Source organism: Tupaia chinensis, unplaced genomic scaffold (assembly GCF_000334495.1).
Source record: "Tupaia chinensis unplaced genomic scaffold, TupChi_1.0 Scaffold000338_1, whole genome shotgun sequence".
Classification (NCBI taxonomy): domain Eukaryota; kingdom Metazoa; phylum Chordata; class Mammalia; order Scandentia; family Tupaiidae; genus Tupaia; species Tupaia belangeri.
The window spans coordinates 16,202-35,268 of record NW_006159832.1 but is presented as its reverse complement, the minus strand read 5'-3'; the positions used below and the strand labels follow the sequence as shown (position 1 = coordinate 35,268).

The following is a 19,067-nucleotide window of genomic DNA, read 5'->3' as shown; positions in this document are numbered from 1 at the left end:
GAGAGAGGAGAAGAAGTACCCCAGAGGAAAATGGCCATACCTCAATCCTTGTCTTCCATTTCTCCATCCCTTCAGGGCACACATGCACACACTCTTGGCATGTTTTTCAAGCTTCCAGGGCCAGGATTCTCCAGTAAGCCATGTGTTTTCTGGCTCCCAGGGAAGCAGAGACTTTTGCTTTGACATGCAGGTACCATTTTATGATTGCTAGTCATGACTGTACAGAAGTTTGGGCAGAATGAAGTGCTTTTTACCTTACATGGTCTTACTCTTCCTATCTAGATTGCCTATGATTCGCTATACTACATGTCATTGGCATACCATTGGATAGTGCCATTAGGTGAATAGAGAGACATCTCCACTGAACACTGTAATTCTTTTTTACTTTGGTTTTGTTGGTTAACAACAAAATGAGAAAAAAAAATAGTACAAAAATACATGCTATCATTCAGAGTTTTGTTTTGTTGGTTCAATTGTTTGCCATAGAGTGTGTGTGCTTGCCAGACAAAGACAGATAAAAAAAAGCTAAAGTGAGAAGTCACCCTGCAGGAGGGATGGCCATACCACAGTCCCCTTTCCTCTGTTCTTCTCCTGGGATTCGAGGCACACACACAAATCCACCTGGCGTGATTTTCAAGGTGCTGAGTCTGGGATTTGAACCATGATCAACCCACTGGGAATCCAGCACCTTAACCACCTGCTGGCCCCCATTTTTTTTTCCTTTTTAAGTGCTTCTAATATTCTGTATACACTATTATATTAATAGTAGGCCATTTATTTTCATTGTTAAATTATAAACTTCATTTTTGATAGTATAACTTAGACTCAGCCATATTCTCCTTGACACAAGGAAGAATGTTTCAAAAGACTCAAGCAGAACCTCTTTAGTAAACACTGGTTATTTAACAATTTCAAGCCCCTTGATGACAGAGACTATGCTTACTTGTATGGCCTTAGAACTTAGAATGAGACATGGAACTCAGTTACTTATTTTTTGAATGAAAAAAAAAAGTGATGACTTGTTATTTCTTTTTAAAATCTCAGACTTTTTTCTTGATTCTGATTCATTTTAAATGTCATATAAAAACAATGTACATCATTCTACATTACAAAACTATCCATGTAGTTAGCATGTTTCTTCTTAAAATTCATTAAAATAAGATGACCTGATGTTCATTTAAGAAAAAAAATCTTTGTAATTCAAATTCATGGAAAGAAGAAGAACAACATAAAAACAGTGATTCCTCGTGGTAGCCATAATATTTGGCTTATTGCCTGTGTTGGTAATAATAATAACTACTTTGTTTTCATACAATGAAGTGATGTTTCTCCTATTTATTTTACTTACATTGGAATTTGTTATATTTATTTCTTTGTTTTCATTTTGATAAGAAAAGTACGCACTTGTGTTATTTATAAAGATGTTTGGACTTCACAATGAAGTACAGTGGTGAAATGCAGGGTCACCCTGGTCATTGCCTAGCAATATTTAAAAAGTGACTATTACTGAGCAGTTAAGTCTTAAGATCTGAGAATAATTCATTTTCATTTTTGGGCACTGTAAAAGATTGGGTAAAATACAAGCAGAATAAATTTGACTTAAGTGCCTGTGTACAGTAGAGCTGAACTTTACTGTAAGAATATTTAAACATATATCAGTGTGTGGCTTGTTTTTCTTCCTACCATCTAGTATTTAGTCTTTTTTAATGTCTTTTTTAAAAGAGAAATGAGTTCTTAATTATTTGTTTTTAGTACTATATTAGTTACCTCCTTTGTCTTAGTTAGATAGGTTGTGTTAAATTTTTAGTTTCTTTTAGTTTAATGAGACAGGTATAGCAATGATTTTACAACATTAATAACGTGAACTACCTTGGTGGAGGAGGGAGGGGATCTTTTTCAAATACAGATTCTAGTTTAATAAGCCTGGGTCCTGAGCCAGTTCATTTGCTACAACCACGATGATGTCCACATTGGTTCTGTGACCACACATTGGATTGGAAGGAGCTGGAGGACCAGCCAGACACAATTGGGGGAAGTGATGGGGCTGTTACTAGATAATACTAGTCCACAAGAAAAACCTTAAACACACAGTACTGTTTGTCAGGTAATATGCATATGCTAAATCAGGCAATACAGTAATCCTCTGTGGAGACTGGCTTGAACACTTCTGTAAATTGCTCACAAGCATAGTGCTTGATAATGGTAAATTCGGAGTTTGAATTTAGCACTTCCTCAACCCATAACTCATATTCTTCCTAGCACTGACTTCCAAAGTTAGCCTACAGAATATATATGTATTACATATGTATTTGGGGGGGGGGGCAGGGGGAAGAGATTTTTGCCATAGAGCATGTGCTCTCACTGAAGACACAGAGAGAGATAGAGAGCAAGAAAGTGAGAAATCATCCCCCTGGGGGGTATGATTACACTGCATTCCCTTCTCCTCCATTCTTCTCTTGGGATTTTGGGTATGCATCCACATGTGCCCAGTATGAGTTTCAGCCCGCCAGGTCTAGGACCCAAACCACAGTCAACCATGTAGGAGTCCAATGCCTTAACCATTATGCCACTTGCTGACTCCTAGAGAATATTTTTATCTTCTATAGCCTTTTATAGTCATATAGTCATTCCATGATTATCCACCATCCTATCTGTTTTTAAAGATTAATAGTGAAACGTAGGATTTGAATGCAAACTTTGCCGTTTACTAGCTGTGTGATCTTGAGTAAACTCTCCACATCTCAGTTTCCTTATGTATGAAAGGTTGGAAAGATCATTAAATAAAACACTTAGTAAATGTAAGATTTTTTGACACGTATCATTAACCTTAATTAAAATCATAATTTGGTTGATCCTTAAAAACATTATGCTAGATACAGACATTAACATCCTTAAGAACATTAAACCAGATACAAAAGGTCACCTGTATAATTCACTTTAGACAATATACCCAGAATAAGTAAGTCTGTAGACACAGAAAGCTGATTCTACCAGGACATAGAGTAGAGGGGAGAAAAAGGAGTGATTACTTAATGGGTACAAGATGTTTTCCTGGGACTGTGAAAAAGCTTCCAAACTGAAAGAGGTGGTGGTTACACAACATCAAGAATATACTCAGTGCCACCAAACTGTATATATCAGGATGTTTAATTGTACCTTACATAAATTTTATCTCAATTTTTAAAAGTCATTTAAGAAAAATTGCTTCATTAAGATAGACAATTATATAAGGACCAACAGTTGGTGTAATGGCTACGTCACTGGACTCCCATGTAGTCAACCGTGGTTCAAGTTCCAGACCCTGTGTCTTCAACTCACACTGGGCGCGTGTGGATGCGTGCCCAAAATCCCAAGAGGAGAATGGAGGAGAAGGGATTGCCGTGTGGCCCTCCCCCCAGGGGGTGATTTCTCGCTTTCTGTTCCTCTATCTCTGTCTTTCTGGTGAGCGCACACGCCCTAGAGCAGAAATCTCTCCAAAAAAAAGATAGGCATTATATCTACTGAGTAAGTTTACATGTTTAAAAAAACTTCATAAGAATTATAGGAATTATTTCTTGATGTTACACAAAGTGTTAGAAATACAGAAGAATGGCTTATTTTGGAACAAATAATATTGGCTTGAAACTTTGCCAGTTCAGGCCATCTCTCTGGAAAACTAGACTTCCTCTATTTCGTGACTCAGAAGTGCTTGGGACTTAAGGGCATTATTATTATTATTATTTAGAGAAATTTTTTCACATAGGATGCATGTACTCACCAGAGAGACAGAGAGAGACAGAGAGACAGACAGTGAGAAATCACCCCCCAGGTGTAAGGGCCACACCACAATCCCTTCTCTTCCATTCTCCTCAAGATTTTGGGCACGCATGCACATACACCTAGCATGAGTTTTAAGCCTCCAAGTCTAGGACTCAAACCGTGGTCAACTACATAGAATCCAGCTATGTAACCATTATGCCATCTACTGGGCCTTTGGCGTTGTTATTTTTTTTTTTTTTTCATTAAAAACTATGCCATTGACATCCTCAATTTTTTCTCTTGGAGTTTAGTATAACCTAGAAATAACTTCATTGACACATATTTCATTAACTATATGGATATATTTATGGTTTATAATGATGTATAACATATTCATGTTACATAAAATGTAACTAACTTGCCCCTTCTCACAGTCTATTAGGAGATGATTTAAATCCAGTTCCTGGGGCTCTGTACTTTTTTTTTTTTTTTTAAGAGATTTTTGCTATAGTGCAGGTGCGCTCGTCTAAGAGACAGAGAGACAGAAAGTGAGAAATCACCACCAAAGGGGGATGGTCATGCCATAATCCCTTATCCTCCATTCTCCTCTCAGGATCTTGGGCACACACGCACCCATGCCCAGTGAGAGTTTTAAGCCACCAAATCTGGGACACGAACCATGGTTGACTACACAGGAGTTCAGCAATGTGACCATTTTGTTTTGGTATCTGCTGGTCCCTAATTATATAATATAGTTATAGAACAATCATAAATATTTTTTTCTCTAGGAAGAAAAAATGAAAACTGTACATACTAGCAAAGTTTCTTAAATTTTATTGTTTGAGAAAATTAACCTACTAAATGAAGCAAAGAACCTATAACTGCTGATGAAAAAATAGTTGCAATTTGATATCTATAATTTTGTTAGCTTAAAATGATTAAAAAAAATGAACAATGATACTTTTGTTACTTTTATAATAAAGAACTTTGCCTGTGCTGAATATGTTTCTTTACCTCTTCTATAAACTCTTATCACCATTTTTTTCTTTTTCTTTTTCTTTTTTTTTTTTTAATTTTCCTAATTGTCAGATGGTATGTGAGCTGCCAGAGAGAGACAGACAGAGGAGAAGGTACCCCCTAAGAGGACATGGTTGCAACAAGGTCCCTCTCTTGTTTCTCTGTCCTGTCCTTTCTCTGTCCTGTCCTTCTGTGGCTCTCTCTCTAAACTCTTATCCCCATTTTTTTCTTTTTCTTTTTTTTTTTTTTTTTTTTTTTTAGCTTTTTGCCTTAAAACTCATGTACTCACCAAAGAGAGAAAAAGACAGAGACAGGGAAAGTGAGAAAACACCCTCTAGGGGAATGGCTATGCCACAATTCCTTCTCCTCCATTCTCCTCTCAGGATTTTGGACAACCAATATTTTAATGACAGTTGGGAAAAGACAGGTAGGATAGTTGGTGACAAAGATATGCCAATCACATTTCAATGATTAAAGCAGGGTTTGCATAGAGATTTGTCTACTTTATTTACTGATAAAGTAGATATGAAGTTTACCTTTGAACTGTTAGAAATTAAATTTCCATGAGTTAAATCTAATATATATATATATATTATATATACACACACACACACACATATATTATTTGTTGTGAGAAGTCAGAAATTAAGTCAGAAATTAAGGGTGCCTTTTTAGTGTTATTGCTTTTAAAATAATTTAGAAATAAATTAATTTTTTATAGACAGGTGAAGAAAGTCTGTGAGGCAGTTAAGAAATTAGATGAATGTTACAAAAACTAATTTGATAGTCCTGGTGGCATTTACTGTTCTTGGGCTATAATCCTTTGCTCAATCAGAATTTCCTAATTATTCTTTGTGGAATAGAAGGTTAAAACAATAAGAAGCACCATGACCACTAGCCAGCACCGGTACTAGTTAACAGTACAGTATATACTTTTCTACTTACAGAGAACAAATCAAAACAAAGCTAATGTTAAATGTGTATCTTAGATGATAATGACAATGTTAGTGCAGACCCACCAGTTGTATCCCATGCATCACCCTAGTGGGGTATGTTGATAATGGGAAGGCTATGTATATTTGGAGGCAGGGAACATACAGAAAAATCTCTTTGACTTCCTCTTAATTTTGCTGTGAACTTAACACTGCCCTAAAAGAATGAGAGTCTTTAACAATAGCTAAAAGAGGGGCCAGCAGGTGGTATAATGGTTAAGGCACTGGACTCCCATGTGGTCAACCACAGTTTGAGTCCCAGATTCTGTGGCTTGAAAATCATACCAGCATGTGTGCATGTGTGCCCAAAATCCCAAGAGGAAAATGGAGGAGTAGGGGTTGCTGTGTGACCATTCTCCCCAAGGGTGATTTCTCACTTTCTGTCTCTGTCTCTCCAGTGAGTACATGCGCTGTATAGCAAAAATTTCTAAAAACTAGCCAAAGAAGAAAACACAATTCCATTTTTAAATTATTTGTCTTTGTCTTTGATTTTTACCAATTTTGCTTGATATGCCATGGAGAAAATCATCTTATGTTAAATCTATTAGGTATTGTTTGTGTTTCCTGGATTTGAATGTCTCATATGCCTATCTAGATTTGGAGAATTTTCAGCTAATTTTGCATGAAAGTAATTCTCTATACCTTTACCTGTCTCTGCCTTCTGGAATACTTATGCAGCTCTTTGGCTATTTAATGGTATCTAGGATCTTCTGCATGTTGTTCTCATTTTTAATTGTTATTTTTTCCATTCTTTTTGGTTGTTTGAACTAAATTGGAGGTTTTGTCTTCAGGGTCAGAGATTTTCTTCTGAATATCTAATCTGCTGTTGATACTTTCAAGAAAAATTTTATTTTACTGCATCATATTTGTTATCTCCAGAGATTCTGGAGAGCTCCATAATCAACACTGATTTATTCTTTTCCACAGTGTCTTTCTTTATGGAGTTCCTTCTTTGGGTCATGAAAGGATTTCCTCATTTTCTGGAATTGGTTGTCTGCTTTCTTTTGCATCCAATTAAATTTTGTTACAATGAATATTCCAAATTCTTTTTTCTGACATTTTGTGATCTCTTGTGTTTCATCCACTGTTGGTGAGGAGTTATTATGTTTCTTTGTGGGAGAGGTATTTCCTGGTTCTCTGTTTTGATTTTTAGTCATCTAGTGATAAACTCACTTCTTCCTATTTTTTTGAAGGAGCTGTGTGCTTATACGCTTCCCTATGGTAAGAGTAAGCTCTGTGCCAATTTCTCTCCACTATGGTGGGAGCAGAGAACACACAGTGGGAGTTTTGGGTTCAGGTTTTCAGCGGGGACCTTCTCTCCTTTTACTGCTGAGAGTGGGGTGGTGGAGAGATAATTGCTCCAAAATTTCACTGTTTTCAGGTGTTTGGTTCCTGTATACCCACACCTCTCTGTTCGTCCCATTGTGGTCAGAGGCTAGGCCAGACAGGTAGAATTTAAGGTGATAGTCCAATTCGCATGCTGCATATTGTACAGCACATGGGCTGGAACAGCCTGACTCCAACAGTAGGCTGGACTTACTCATCAGCTCAGGCCGGGTAGCCTGCTTACCTGTTGCTCCCAGCTTGGTGAGGGGCAGAACCACATCAGCACAGACGGAACAGCATCTCCTACCTTCTAACACTCACAGCTTCCAAAATGTTTTATATTTGACCTACAGTGGATACTTTTTCCATTTTTTAAAAATTTCATCATTTTGGTTGAGTGTTGGAAGGTGGTGGAGATAAATATACAGTCATTTTGCTGTTTAACCATAAATCAACATCTTTTTTTTGTATCCAATACTATTTTTCACTTATATTTAACCACAGTGCCATTTTCTGACTTGGAGTCACTGTAGTTCCATTGCCTCATGTTGTCCAAGTAGGATGATAAAATGTTTGTAAAATGAGAAACGGCCACTTATATTTTGCCAAGTATAGAAATAACTGCATAATCAGACCTATATTGTAGAAAGTTGTCTCTTCAGCCATATTAATCTAGTAATAGGTCCAATTGTGGTGGGGTGGTGCTCTGCAATGTTAGATCCACGTGGCCAGTTAGATTTGGATCCCAGGTCATCCTAAAAACATGCAGGTTTATGTGCACTGGTGATACTGGTTGACTGGGGTACTGACGTGTTAATCACAGCATGACTGACCCTGTCATAGTTGCCTGTCTCTTTTTCCCATACTCACTTTCGTTCTCTACAACTCATGAAAAGAAATAAAGTAAATAAAGGAGAAAAATACAGCAAAAATATGGTTCGTGGTTAAGTTTCATCAATAAGATAATATTTTATCAGTGATTATTTTATCTATCACTCACTAGAGAGAGAGACAGAGAGGGAAAAGAAGAGGGAGAAAGGATTGATCACACCACAATCAATGAGAGGATTGGTCACACCACAATCAGTCCTTTCTACATTTCTCTTTTTTTCAGGGTTCTGGGAAATCGCACATGCACCTGGCATGATTTTTAGTCTGGAATTCAAATCAGGCAGTTTGCCCTGTGGTATCTAGCTCCCGCAAACACCATGCTACAGGATGGCCCTTAGGAATAATAATTTTTAAATGTTAAAGCCCCCATTTTCATTATGTAATGTGTTCCATACAAGATACTGTAATTCTGTTGCAATATGCTGAAATAACCTTTAACATAAGATTTGATTCTCTGCATTTATGCAACCCTGTTCTTTTTCTTTTCTTTTTTTTTTTTAACTCCTCAATTTCTTTTGTTTTAGCAAGTATTTAATTGGAAAAATTTAATGGAAACTGTTTCAGATCAGCCTTTTAAGTTCACTTATAACATTACCTGTAATCTCGAAAAATAAATTTTCCCTATTTTGAACATTCTTTGGAGGTAAAGATAAATTTGGCTAACAAAAGTACTAAAACATTGGAACCAACAGTTGGCTATGTTGCTGGACTCCCACGTAGTCGACCACAGTTCACGTCCCGGACCCGGTGGCTTAAAACTTACGCCAGGCGCATATGTGTGCGTGCCCAAGATCCCAAGAGGAGAATGGAGGAGAAGGGATTGCGGCGTGGCCATCCCCCCTGGGGGGCGATTTCTCGCTTTCTATCTCTCTGTCTCTGTCTGTCTGGTGAGCGCCCTCTAGCGAAAACCTCTCCAAAAAAAAAAAAAAAAAGTACTAAAACATAAAGTTTATACTGTATTTTCTACTTGATAGTTTTAGTACAATCAAATTAGTGTTTTATGCTACCTCTGTATAATATTAAGTCCTGGTGTGTGTGTGTGTGTGTGTGTGTGTGTGTGTGTGCATTTACTTGCCAGACTTCTACTTTAGCTACCTTATAGTTTTATTTTCATGATATTCAGAAAGGGACAAATTCGCAGAACATAAGTTTTCTCCATGAGGTTGTTTACATTTTTTTAAAGAATCATTTTATTTAACCTTCTTTCTTTCTCTTCCTCTTTCTTTCTCTTCCTCTTTCTTTCTCTTCCTCTTTCTTTCTTTCTTTCTTTCTTTCTTTCTTTCTTTCTTTCTTTCTTTCTTTCTTTCTTTCTTTCTTTCTTTCTTTCTTATTTTAATTTGACCAGAGAGGGACAGAGAGAGAAAGATAGAGAAAGTGAGAAAGCAAGCCGCTAGGTCTCAAACTGCAGTCGGCCATGTGGGAGTCCATCAGTCTTAACCACCATTCCACCCGCTGGCCCCAAAACTGTTTAAATTAAGTGGACATTTTAATGTGGATTATATCTGAATTCAAATGTCACATACATTTTTAAGACTAGGTTTCCTGGCTTCTCTCATTTGTATGTTGTGTTTCTTACTATAATATTCATTTACATTGCTTCATATCTGAAATGAACTTGATTTTGAAACTTTTTACATTTTTCCCCTGGACTAATTATGTGTTTGTAGGGAATCACATGTATTCATGACATATGAATGATAGCATACATTGACCAATTTTAAAAAGGTAAATATTTTGCCACTTAAATATCTTTAACTACCCATAAAGAACTGAAAGAAACATGATTTCAGTGTAGGGTTACTGATTTTTCTGATATCTTTATGGTTTTTTTTTTTTTTTGAGAGATTTTTGCTATATAACATGGGCACTTGCTAGAGAGACATAGAGAGACAGAAAGTGAGAGATCACCCCGGGGGGTGGGGGTGGCCATGCCGCAATCCCTTCTTCTCCATTATCCTTAGGATTTTGGGCATGCATGCACACGCACTCTGTGTGAGTTTCAAGCCTCTGGTTCCAGGACTCAATCTGCAGTTGCCTATGTGAAAGTCCAGTGACATAACCATCACACCTTCTGTGGTCCCATCTAATACCTTATTTAATTGAACTTATTAAAGTAATTCTTTGGGGGTGGAGTAATAGTCTTTAGGCAATAAAAATTAGGGGAAAATAATAGAATGTTCTTAAGTACAAAGATCTAATTGTTTAAATAGCTATGCTAGATAGGGTTCCTGGGAATATGGCTTGCTATTCTCTCTCTCTAGTAGAAACCTAACTTCTTACATTATACTCCATTCCCATTTTAGCATCTTGGGCACAACTCTTTCAGAGCCCTTTTTAGCTATGTCCTCTCTACTTTGTAATGTCTCTTTTTGTCTGATGAACTATTAATCACCATTTAAGACCCAGCTTAAAATATCAGCTTAACTGTGTGGACCTTTTCTTGATGACCTTAGAATGAGTTAATTTGCTCTCTCCTCAAGGTTCCCATCACACCCTTCAAGAGAAACCATCATTTTGTGTCTCCCACATTGGAGAAGTGACTCCTCTAGGTTTCACACTATGATTCCAGGTCCAATTTGGGTTCTTGTTAATGATGGGCTCTAATAAGTTGTGCACAGATAACACACAGTGAGCAGAAAGAAATAGTTGTTGAAGAAAAACATATCCATTTAAAATAAGAAGCAGATCTGTTCTAAGAATTGTAGTTCAGATTTTACTTTCTGTTCTTGCCTTTATTTAGTCCACTATCTTGCTCACTTTTTATTAGGAAAAAAAAAATACGACTGTCTCATGTCAGGTATATACTAACATTAATATATAAGGAAAGAAATGTTTAAGGCTGATATGCTGTACATGGCTCTAAATATTAGAAACTATGAAAAAGGAAGACTTAGGCTTTATTACAGGTTAGTCAGCAAAAGGAATGTAAGCTTTACACTTTAGATAACCACTCTAGGAAAATAATAGATTCACTTAATATAAGAAATAATATTGTGTTGGGACCAGCAGTTAGTGTAATGGCTATGTCGCTGGACTCCCATGTAGTCAACTGTGGTTCAAGTCCTGGACCCGGTGGCTTAAACTCACGCCTGGCGCATGTGCGTGCGTGCCCAACGTCCTGAGAGGAGAATGGAGGAGAAGGGATTGCAGCGTGGCCATCCCCCCGAGGGGTGATTTCTCGCTTTCTGTATCTCTATCTGTCTCTCTCTCTCTCTGGCAAGCACACGTGCCCTAAAAGAAAGAAATAATATTGTGAATTTAAGAAAAAAAAAACTTTAAATATGTAATTCAGTTTGTTTTTGTTTTTGGTTTTAGTTTTGCTATAGGGTGCATGCACTTGCCAGAGAGAAACAGAAAAAGAGAGACAGAGAAAGTGAGAAATGACTCCTCCAGAGGGGATGGCCACAGCACAATCCCTTCTCCTCCATTTTCCCCAGGGGATCCTACCTATGCATTCACATGTGCCTGGCATATTTTTCAAGCAGTGTTTGGGACTCAGATGCACAGTCAGCCATGGGGACTCCAACCACCTCAACCACCATGCCACCCGCTGGCCCTAGTCTGGTTATGTCAGCTATAAAATTTTACTGGTGTATTGACAGACTTTCAGGAAGTTTTGGTCATACAGAAGAGATCATTGCAGAATCTCAAACATTATTGAATAAAAGTGAAAACATTGATATTTCAAAATGCACGGATTCAAATAATAATAATATAATGATGCTAGTGATAGTGAGAGCTTATTTCTGAGATATTTTACTATTACTACTATTAATAATAATAATAAAATAGGTGTATGAGACATGTTATTCTTCCAAAATCTGGGATGGGTTTTCAGATATATTCTGGAGGACTTTGAAAATATTAACCAGTGCTAGAAATAAAGTTATAAACCAAAAGAATTGCATTTTGAATTTAAGTTTATGATCTTTTCCTAATTTTTTTTTTAACTAATAGACTGCAGGAATGTTTATGAAGGATTATTTATTATTGACTCCATAAATTAGAAACTTGACATTTTAAATATACATATATAGTGTTTTATATGTTTAAAAACCAGATGATTAAATATTTAGCCTTACTAGAATAATAACTCAGGTTCCTAGTCATCATGAGGCTTTTTAAAATATTTATTAAATTTTATTTAACTTCTTTCCTTTATTTATTTTAATTTGACCAGAGAGACATAGAGAGAGAGAGAAAGAAAGGAAGAAAGAAAACCACCAGGTCTCAGCCATGTGGGCGTCCAGCACCTTAACCACCACGTCACCTTCTGGCCCCATGATGAGGCTTTTTTTAAACTAAGTATTTATTAATATTCATGACACTTATGCAACATGAAGATTCTAAAGGCACTTTGGTGTTTAAGAACACATCTGTTTCAGATCTATGGAGTTTATCATTACTGGGGTTTTTGTTTTGTTTTGGCTATATCTTCAGAATGACTCTTGGTTTATTGCCCACTAATTACCTGATAAATCTGTAATAAATGTCCTGTTTTCTTGTACCACTTCTAGGTACTATGGTCTCTCGAAATGGGTCATTGGATTTCTGAAGAGCCGTTTGAACTTTCTAACCACTTCCCTGCAGCTCCTGTAAGTCAGATGTTGTTTTGTGATAATAAATGCAATTTGGTATTTTCAGGAAACCATTGTAAGTATGGGAATAGAATTGAGTTTTTATCAGGTCATTAAAAATTACACCCGTAACCAAAAAGACGTATTCATAGAATTTAGCACCTTTTTTCTATTTATTTGGGAAAACAGATGTGAGACTGTGAAAACATTCTGCAAAAAGTAGTAAAGAATCTCAAAAAATCTTAATTAAAATAGTCTTTAGGATTGAGAAAAACAAAAACAAAAATGTAGAAAGATTAGGTTCAGAAGGGAGGTAGTACTATATATTACGTAATACTTTTTAAAAACTGCTATTTTTACTGTTGATAGAGATAGAACTGATAGGTATAAAAATTATGCCTTGCTAGCATTATGATGTATTAACATTTTGGTGTTTGTCTAAACCATACTTCAACTTTACTGACTTTTAAATATTTTATAAATGGAAAAGTTCTAGGTTCTAATTTTATAAAAGATTAAGTAATAGCTGAATAATTTAAGTTGAGTTGGAATCAGGATTATGAAGAAATTGATTTTCATTTTCAAAAATGTTAACTGGTTTGTGAAAGTTTACTTTTCAAAAGATTAATACCTAAAATATAAATGGTGATTTTTATCTGTAAGCAGTCTTATTATTTAATTATTTAAATAGGTCATATGATTATAGCATAACAGGGAGTTGAACTCTAATTACTATAGTTATCTAGGTTTTTGGGTTATTTTTGTTTTCATTTTTTTTTCTTCTTTTGGAGAGATTTTTTTCTATTTCTGTTTTCATTTTTAAGATTACTGTTTTGATTTCCTTTCAACTTTAACAATTTTTTTAAAAAAGAGAAAAAATTCCTGTCAGCAAGACTATTTGAGATGCTGTGTTTGAAATCAAAGTAAAAATATAAATTCTCCCTATTCTCTGTATAAGAGATTCATATATAACTCTGAATGATATAATGAAAATTTGTCTTTTAAATTCATTTTACCTGCCTACACGTGATATTGATATAGATTATGTTGTGCTATATTATCATTTTCTCAACTTGGTATCTGTCATTGAGATTATTGAGCTATCATAGAAACTTACTATTGTTTTTTGAAGCTGTGTATTTTTTTTTTCTTTTTTCGGAGAGGTTTTTGCTATAGGGCACATGCACTTGCCAGAAAGACAGAGAGAGACAGAGAGACAGAAAGCAGGAAATCACCCCCCAGGGGGATGGCCACACCGCAATCCCTTCTCCTGCATTCTCTTCTCGGGATCTTGGGCACGCATGCACACACACCCAGCATGAGTTTAAGCCACCAGGTCCGGTATTCGAACTGCGGTCAACTACATGGGAATTCAGCAACATAGCCATTATGCTAACTGCTGGTCCCTAAAATGTTTTTAAACCTGGCACAAAACTACTGGATTTGTAGAATTTATAAAACCTTCTTAAATGTAATAATAAAAATAATTCTAAGTAGGGAGATTCTTTACTGAGTAAAACAGTTGTTGGAAAAGTGAAGCATGGTGGAAATAAAAATAGAATGCCTTGATTTTTCCCGAGTCTATAAATTGACTCAGAATGTGTAGCCACACATAAGTGTTCTTAAACTAAGGTAGAGGAAAGAGGGGTAAAATAAATTAGATAAGAAAAATACAGTAAGGAAAAGGTAGTAGCATTAATAGTGTAAGATAAAGACAGACATATAGTAAATGCTGGTTGCAAACTGAACTCTAAATTTATAAGTGAATGACCCAAAAAGGAATATATGAGGAATTTCTTCAAAATTATAAAGCATTGTACAAATGCTCATTAGTATTAATTATACATTGAGACCTTCAAAATGAGTTAAAATTCTAGGAGTTTAAAGTTTTATAACCCAGAGAGCAAAGCTGTGTTCTCAAATTTTTTTCTTTCTATTTTTTTTTTTTAATTTTTGCCAGAGGGCATGTTGCTAGCCAGAGACAGAGAAAGAGGAAAGGGGAGGAAGTCTCTGCATGGGAATGATCTTGCCAGGATCCCTTCCAGTTCATCTCTCTCTCCCTTCAGGATTTTATTCATGCATGTACACACACACACTCAGCATGTTTCTCAAGCTGCCAGGTCTGAGACTTGAACAGGGGCTTGACCATGTGGGATTTGACTGCCTTAGCCAGTAGGCCAGAGAGCCAGCCCTTAAAATGTTCTATAAACATTTAAATATAGTCTCTGTACATTAGATGATTTTTGCACTTCAGGTTTCTTGAAAGTTGCTGATGGACATAAAAAAATTTAACTACTACAATTTTATTTTCCTAAAATAAATTTAGAGTGTGAGTTGTGAGAAATATAGCTTTGTAGATGACTTAAAATGAAGGTTTCTTTCCAAACTACAAATTGAATTGTCATCTGGTCCTCTAAAATACTCAACTAGAAGGGAAATTAGACTTCTGTATTAGAATAGAGACAAAATAATAAGTTCTCTTTCTGATGGAATTAAATGTATAATTTTCTTAATCATTAAAAATCAACCTTGTTTTGAGACACAATCAGTTTCAGAATCAAATAGCAAAATTGTAAATATTATCATAAAATTCAAATGTAGCATCTTACCTAATAAGTTATATTTAATTACTAAAAATACCTTCATATTTAACAGCCAGGCAGAAAAATATAGTACAATCTTCATATAAAGGGAAATAACACACATTTCTATTGATAATTTCAGAGATCCTGGAAGTTTTCACCATATGAACTTGAACTGTGTATCTAAGCATTAACTTAAGCTGTCAACATATATGTGAATATGCTGTCTTCAAATTAAAATTTAAGGCACCTAGGAGGAGGAGGATGTGCTATCTTTTTCCAAATATTAAACTGCTAGTAATCACTTCTCAGAAAAATCCCTGAATGTGTGATATATTTTTATGACTTAAAGATTTTTTCTTCTTTTTAATAGTGATAGTGATTCTGAATTCAGCACATATGGATATTTACACACTCTATAAACAGTGCCTAGAAGAATGCAGTTCCAAGATTATCTGTACTATATAACATAAGTGTTCTGTTTTCCAGTTATTTAGTGATAAACTCGCACATAGCATTCTTGGTTGTGACAGCAAGGTTTGTAAATTGTCAGTCTAATTCTCAACTTTGAATTCATCTTCACGTAAGTGTCTGCCAGATCACAACCCCACATTGCTTGTTTTGGGTTTTGCTTAGGTTCATTAAGTGATGCAGGCTTAAGTGATGAAGTTTATGGGCTCTAATCTGGAGCACATGGATCCCATCAGTACCCAAAAGCAGCAGTCCAGTGTGGAAGAAGAGACAATGTGCAGCAGTGTCTTTCCATGCTTTGGGACTAAGTCTTTGAAAATAGTACAATATACTCCTCATCAGATGTACACAGGCATTTAGAAATCTGCTGGTCTGATCATCATGGTTGTGGCCTTGAGCGAGTATCCTGACCCTTTCCAGTAGTACCACTTAATACCATTGAATTTATTTGTGTTCTGCCTTTGTGGATAGTACATTCCATTCAGGTTGGAAGGACCACATGCATCAAACCACCAGCCTGCAAAAGTAAAACACAGAAGAAATTAGCAACTAGGTAACATCAGCTCTCTCACCATGAAGGGTCAAATACTCAGCTGAGCAATGGTTGTAGTCCATGCCTTTAATTAAAGTAGGCATATGGGCCAGTTGGCAGCTTGGTGGTTAAGTTGCTAGATCCCACAAGACCAACTATGTAGTTCAAGTCCCATACTCAGTGACTTAAGCATGCGGGGTACGTGTGCATGAATGCCCAAAATCCAGAAAAGAGAATGGAAGAAAAAGGATTATAGTGTGGCCATCCATCTTTCGAGATGATTTCACAATTTCTCCCTCTGCCTGTCTGTGTCTCTCCCCAGTGAGCATATCTGCTTTATAGCAAATTAAAAAATAAAATAAATAAAAATAAAGTAGGTATATGTAAATGTTCATGAATGTAGACTATGTTGCATTCACAGAAATACAGTTTTCAGCTTTATACTGATTCAAATCATAGTTCCATTCTGGCAAATGTTTAACAAACCCTCTTTCTCCTTTTCTCTTGTTCTGTGTAAAAAGGCCTGTCATCCTGTAGGCAGGAATCCTTCACAGTCCCGATTCAATAAGTACACAGTACGATTTGAAGTGTAGATAAGTACAATTCTGAAGAACTGTAGGGTGATTCTTTTAGGGCCTGTATTTCTTTCTAACCTCAGAAATGTGATGGCTCCCCTCCCTCTACTAAAATAAAGGGTTTTGGGGTTGAAATATAATCCAAAATATTAAGTACTCAGTGGAGCTAAATAAAAAGGAAATCTCTATTTTCCAGAGACTAAGGAGAATTAAAGCTCGAGCAGTGTGTTTACTATACCAAAGCCATGAAGGAAGTGGTGCCCAGCACAACAGGGTACAGGAGTGGATCCCTACTATTACTTTAACCCCAAGATGTGTCACAAAAACAGGAACAGACCAGTACAAGGCTTTGCAAGAAATATAAATGATCTTGATACATGGCATGTGTCAATCTGAATAAATTTCAAAAGCATTGTGTTGGAGGGATACATGCGGTATGATATACCATTTATATTAACTATAAAGTACAGGAAATGACCATTATTGTTGATATCACCATATGTCATAACATAAATAAATACAATGAATGTACTTCAGTTTAGGGGTTCTCCAAGCAGTAGGTAGGGATTGGTTTTGGTAGGGAGTTTTAACCTTATGTACAATTTTTTTTCCAGAAAAAAAAAAACCAGAAACTCTTTTTTTCTTTGGAGAGGTTTTTGCTATAGGGTGTGTGTGCTTGCCAGAAAGAGAGAAACAGAGAGACAGAAAGCCAGAAATCACCCCCTAGGGGAGATGGCCATGCTGCAATCCTTTCTCCTCCATTCTTCTCTCGGAATCTTGGGCATGCACACACACGGGCCGGCGTGAGTTTAAGCCACCGGGTCAAGGACTCGAACTGCATTTGACTACATGGGAGTCCAGCAACATAGCCATTACGCTAACTGCTGGTTCTGAAAAACAGAAAATCTATTGAACAAATACTCAAAGAGCTGTAACACTAATTTTATTAGATTAAAAATTATGATAAAAAAATTATATATATATATATATATATGTACACATGCATGTATAAAATGTTGTACTTTAGTTTATGAGCACCAACTATTTCATCCAGGTACCTAAGTGATTTCCTGATGGTGTCAGTTCTATGACTTGAGTTGATTCAGATTAATGTAGATTTGATAAGTTTCTGTGTGTTATTTAGAACTCTTCACATGTCCAGGAATATTATAGATCCATAGATTAGTCCATTCTGAAGTTTGTTGTCTGACTTAACTACAGAACTTAGGGTCCAAAATCCTGCAAAAATCTAGCTGCTCATTAAGCTAGTTTATTGATAGTCCAGACCATTGGTTGGAATTTGAACTACTCTACTTCTCTCTTGGGCTGCTTTTCTTCTCCCCAGTCTCTTTTCAGTTCCATTCTCAGCTCCTAAATCTTGATTTCAATAAATAAATATATTGTCTCATTGGTTATTTATGCAGTTCCCCTACTCTCTTGAGTAGCTCATTACATACAGGTGGTCTGAAAACCACCCTCTCAAGTACAGAACTGAGTCTAGTGTATGGGAATGACAGGAAGAAAAGAATTAGGTATACTTGGCACCCCCACTTCTTTTTCCCTTTTCCTTGGCTTCAATAAGTATTATTGTAGTAGGATGAGAGACACAAGCAGCCTTTTATAAAGTCAATACATTGGCTTCTTTTAACTGAAGTAATTATGGCTAACAGAAGACTTGTATTACTAAATAGTAATTCTGTTACCTCAGGAACCATATGATTGATTTTTTTAAGAGATCTAATTCTTTTGATATTAAAGAAATGAAATCTAAAGGTACTGAATTTCATATTATTTTCATGATAAAACCTTCTTTTGATTGTAAATAATCCTTAACTGAAGAATGAAGAAACTATAAGCTTAAATTTTCTGCTTGTTTTATGTAGTACCTTACATTTATAAAATATTTTGACCATAGCTCTTACCTTCAGCTTTCCTGGGTGAGTAATAAATTAATTTTGCTAATATAGTTTATGTTCTATACAGATTAAATCCTGCCAGTTTTCCTGTTTACATTCATTTTGCACCATTGGCAGAGTTTTTGTTGCTCTTTTAAATTGTTCAGTGTTTTCCAGAACTACCAGTATTTGTTAGACATTTTTCTTGTCTCAGTCACCACTGACCAATTCCCATCATTCAATTTTTAAACCATTAAGAATCAAAAGAATATGTTTTCTAATGATTAGTTTCTACCCTTGAACTCTTAAATATTTCTGAATACTAACCTAGCCATCTTTTTTTTTTATGAGAATGGTTTTTATTTTTAATTTTTTTTAACTTCATTTAGTTAGCTAAGAAGAAGGAAAGACATCTCAGCAGCATCTTACCATGCCGTGATTCCCCATCCCTTCCAACCAACCAGGATCATA

At 35.8% G+C, this 19,067-nt stretch overlaps 2 protein-coding genes across 4 annotated transcripts in view; one reads left to right on the top strand and one right to left on the bottom strand.

The window, feature by feature from the left end:
• Positions 1 to 12,559, top strand: part of LOC102473143 (microcephalin) — a gene marked incomplete at its 3' end in the record, with an annotated part of 112,273 nt that extends 99,714 nt beyond the window's left edge. For all 3 annotated transcript variants that reach the window (XM_027773311.1, XM_006152152.3, XM_014589199.2), the window contains 1 exon segment: positions 12,482 to 12,559. In XM_027773311.1, coding sequence (XP_027629112.1) covers positions 12,482 to 12,559 — 78 coding nt within the window.
• A 1,372-nt stretch (positions 12,560 to 13,931) lies between these two features.
• The window catches only part of LOC102472273 (angiopoietin-2), a 21,145-nt gene continuing 16,009 nt past the window's right edge, over positions 13,932 to 19,067 (bottom strand). The window contains exon 6 of the mRNA XM_006152151.2: positions 13,932 to 16,111. Within this exon, the coding sequence (XP_006152213.1) occupies positions 15,951 to 16,111 (161 nt within the window). The 3' untranslated portion in view covers positions 13,932 to 15,950. The remainder of the gene's footprint in view (positions 16,112 to 19,067) is intronic.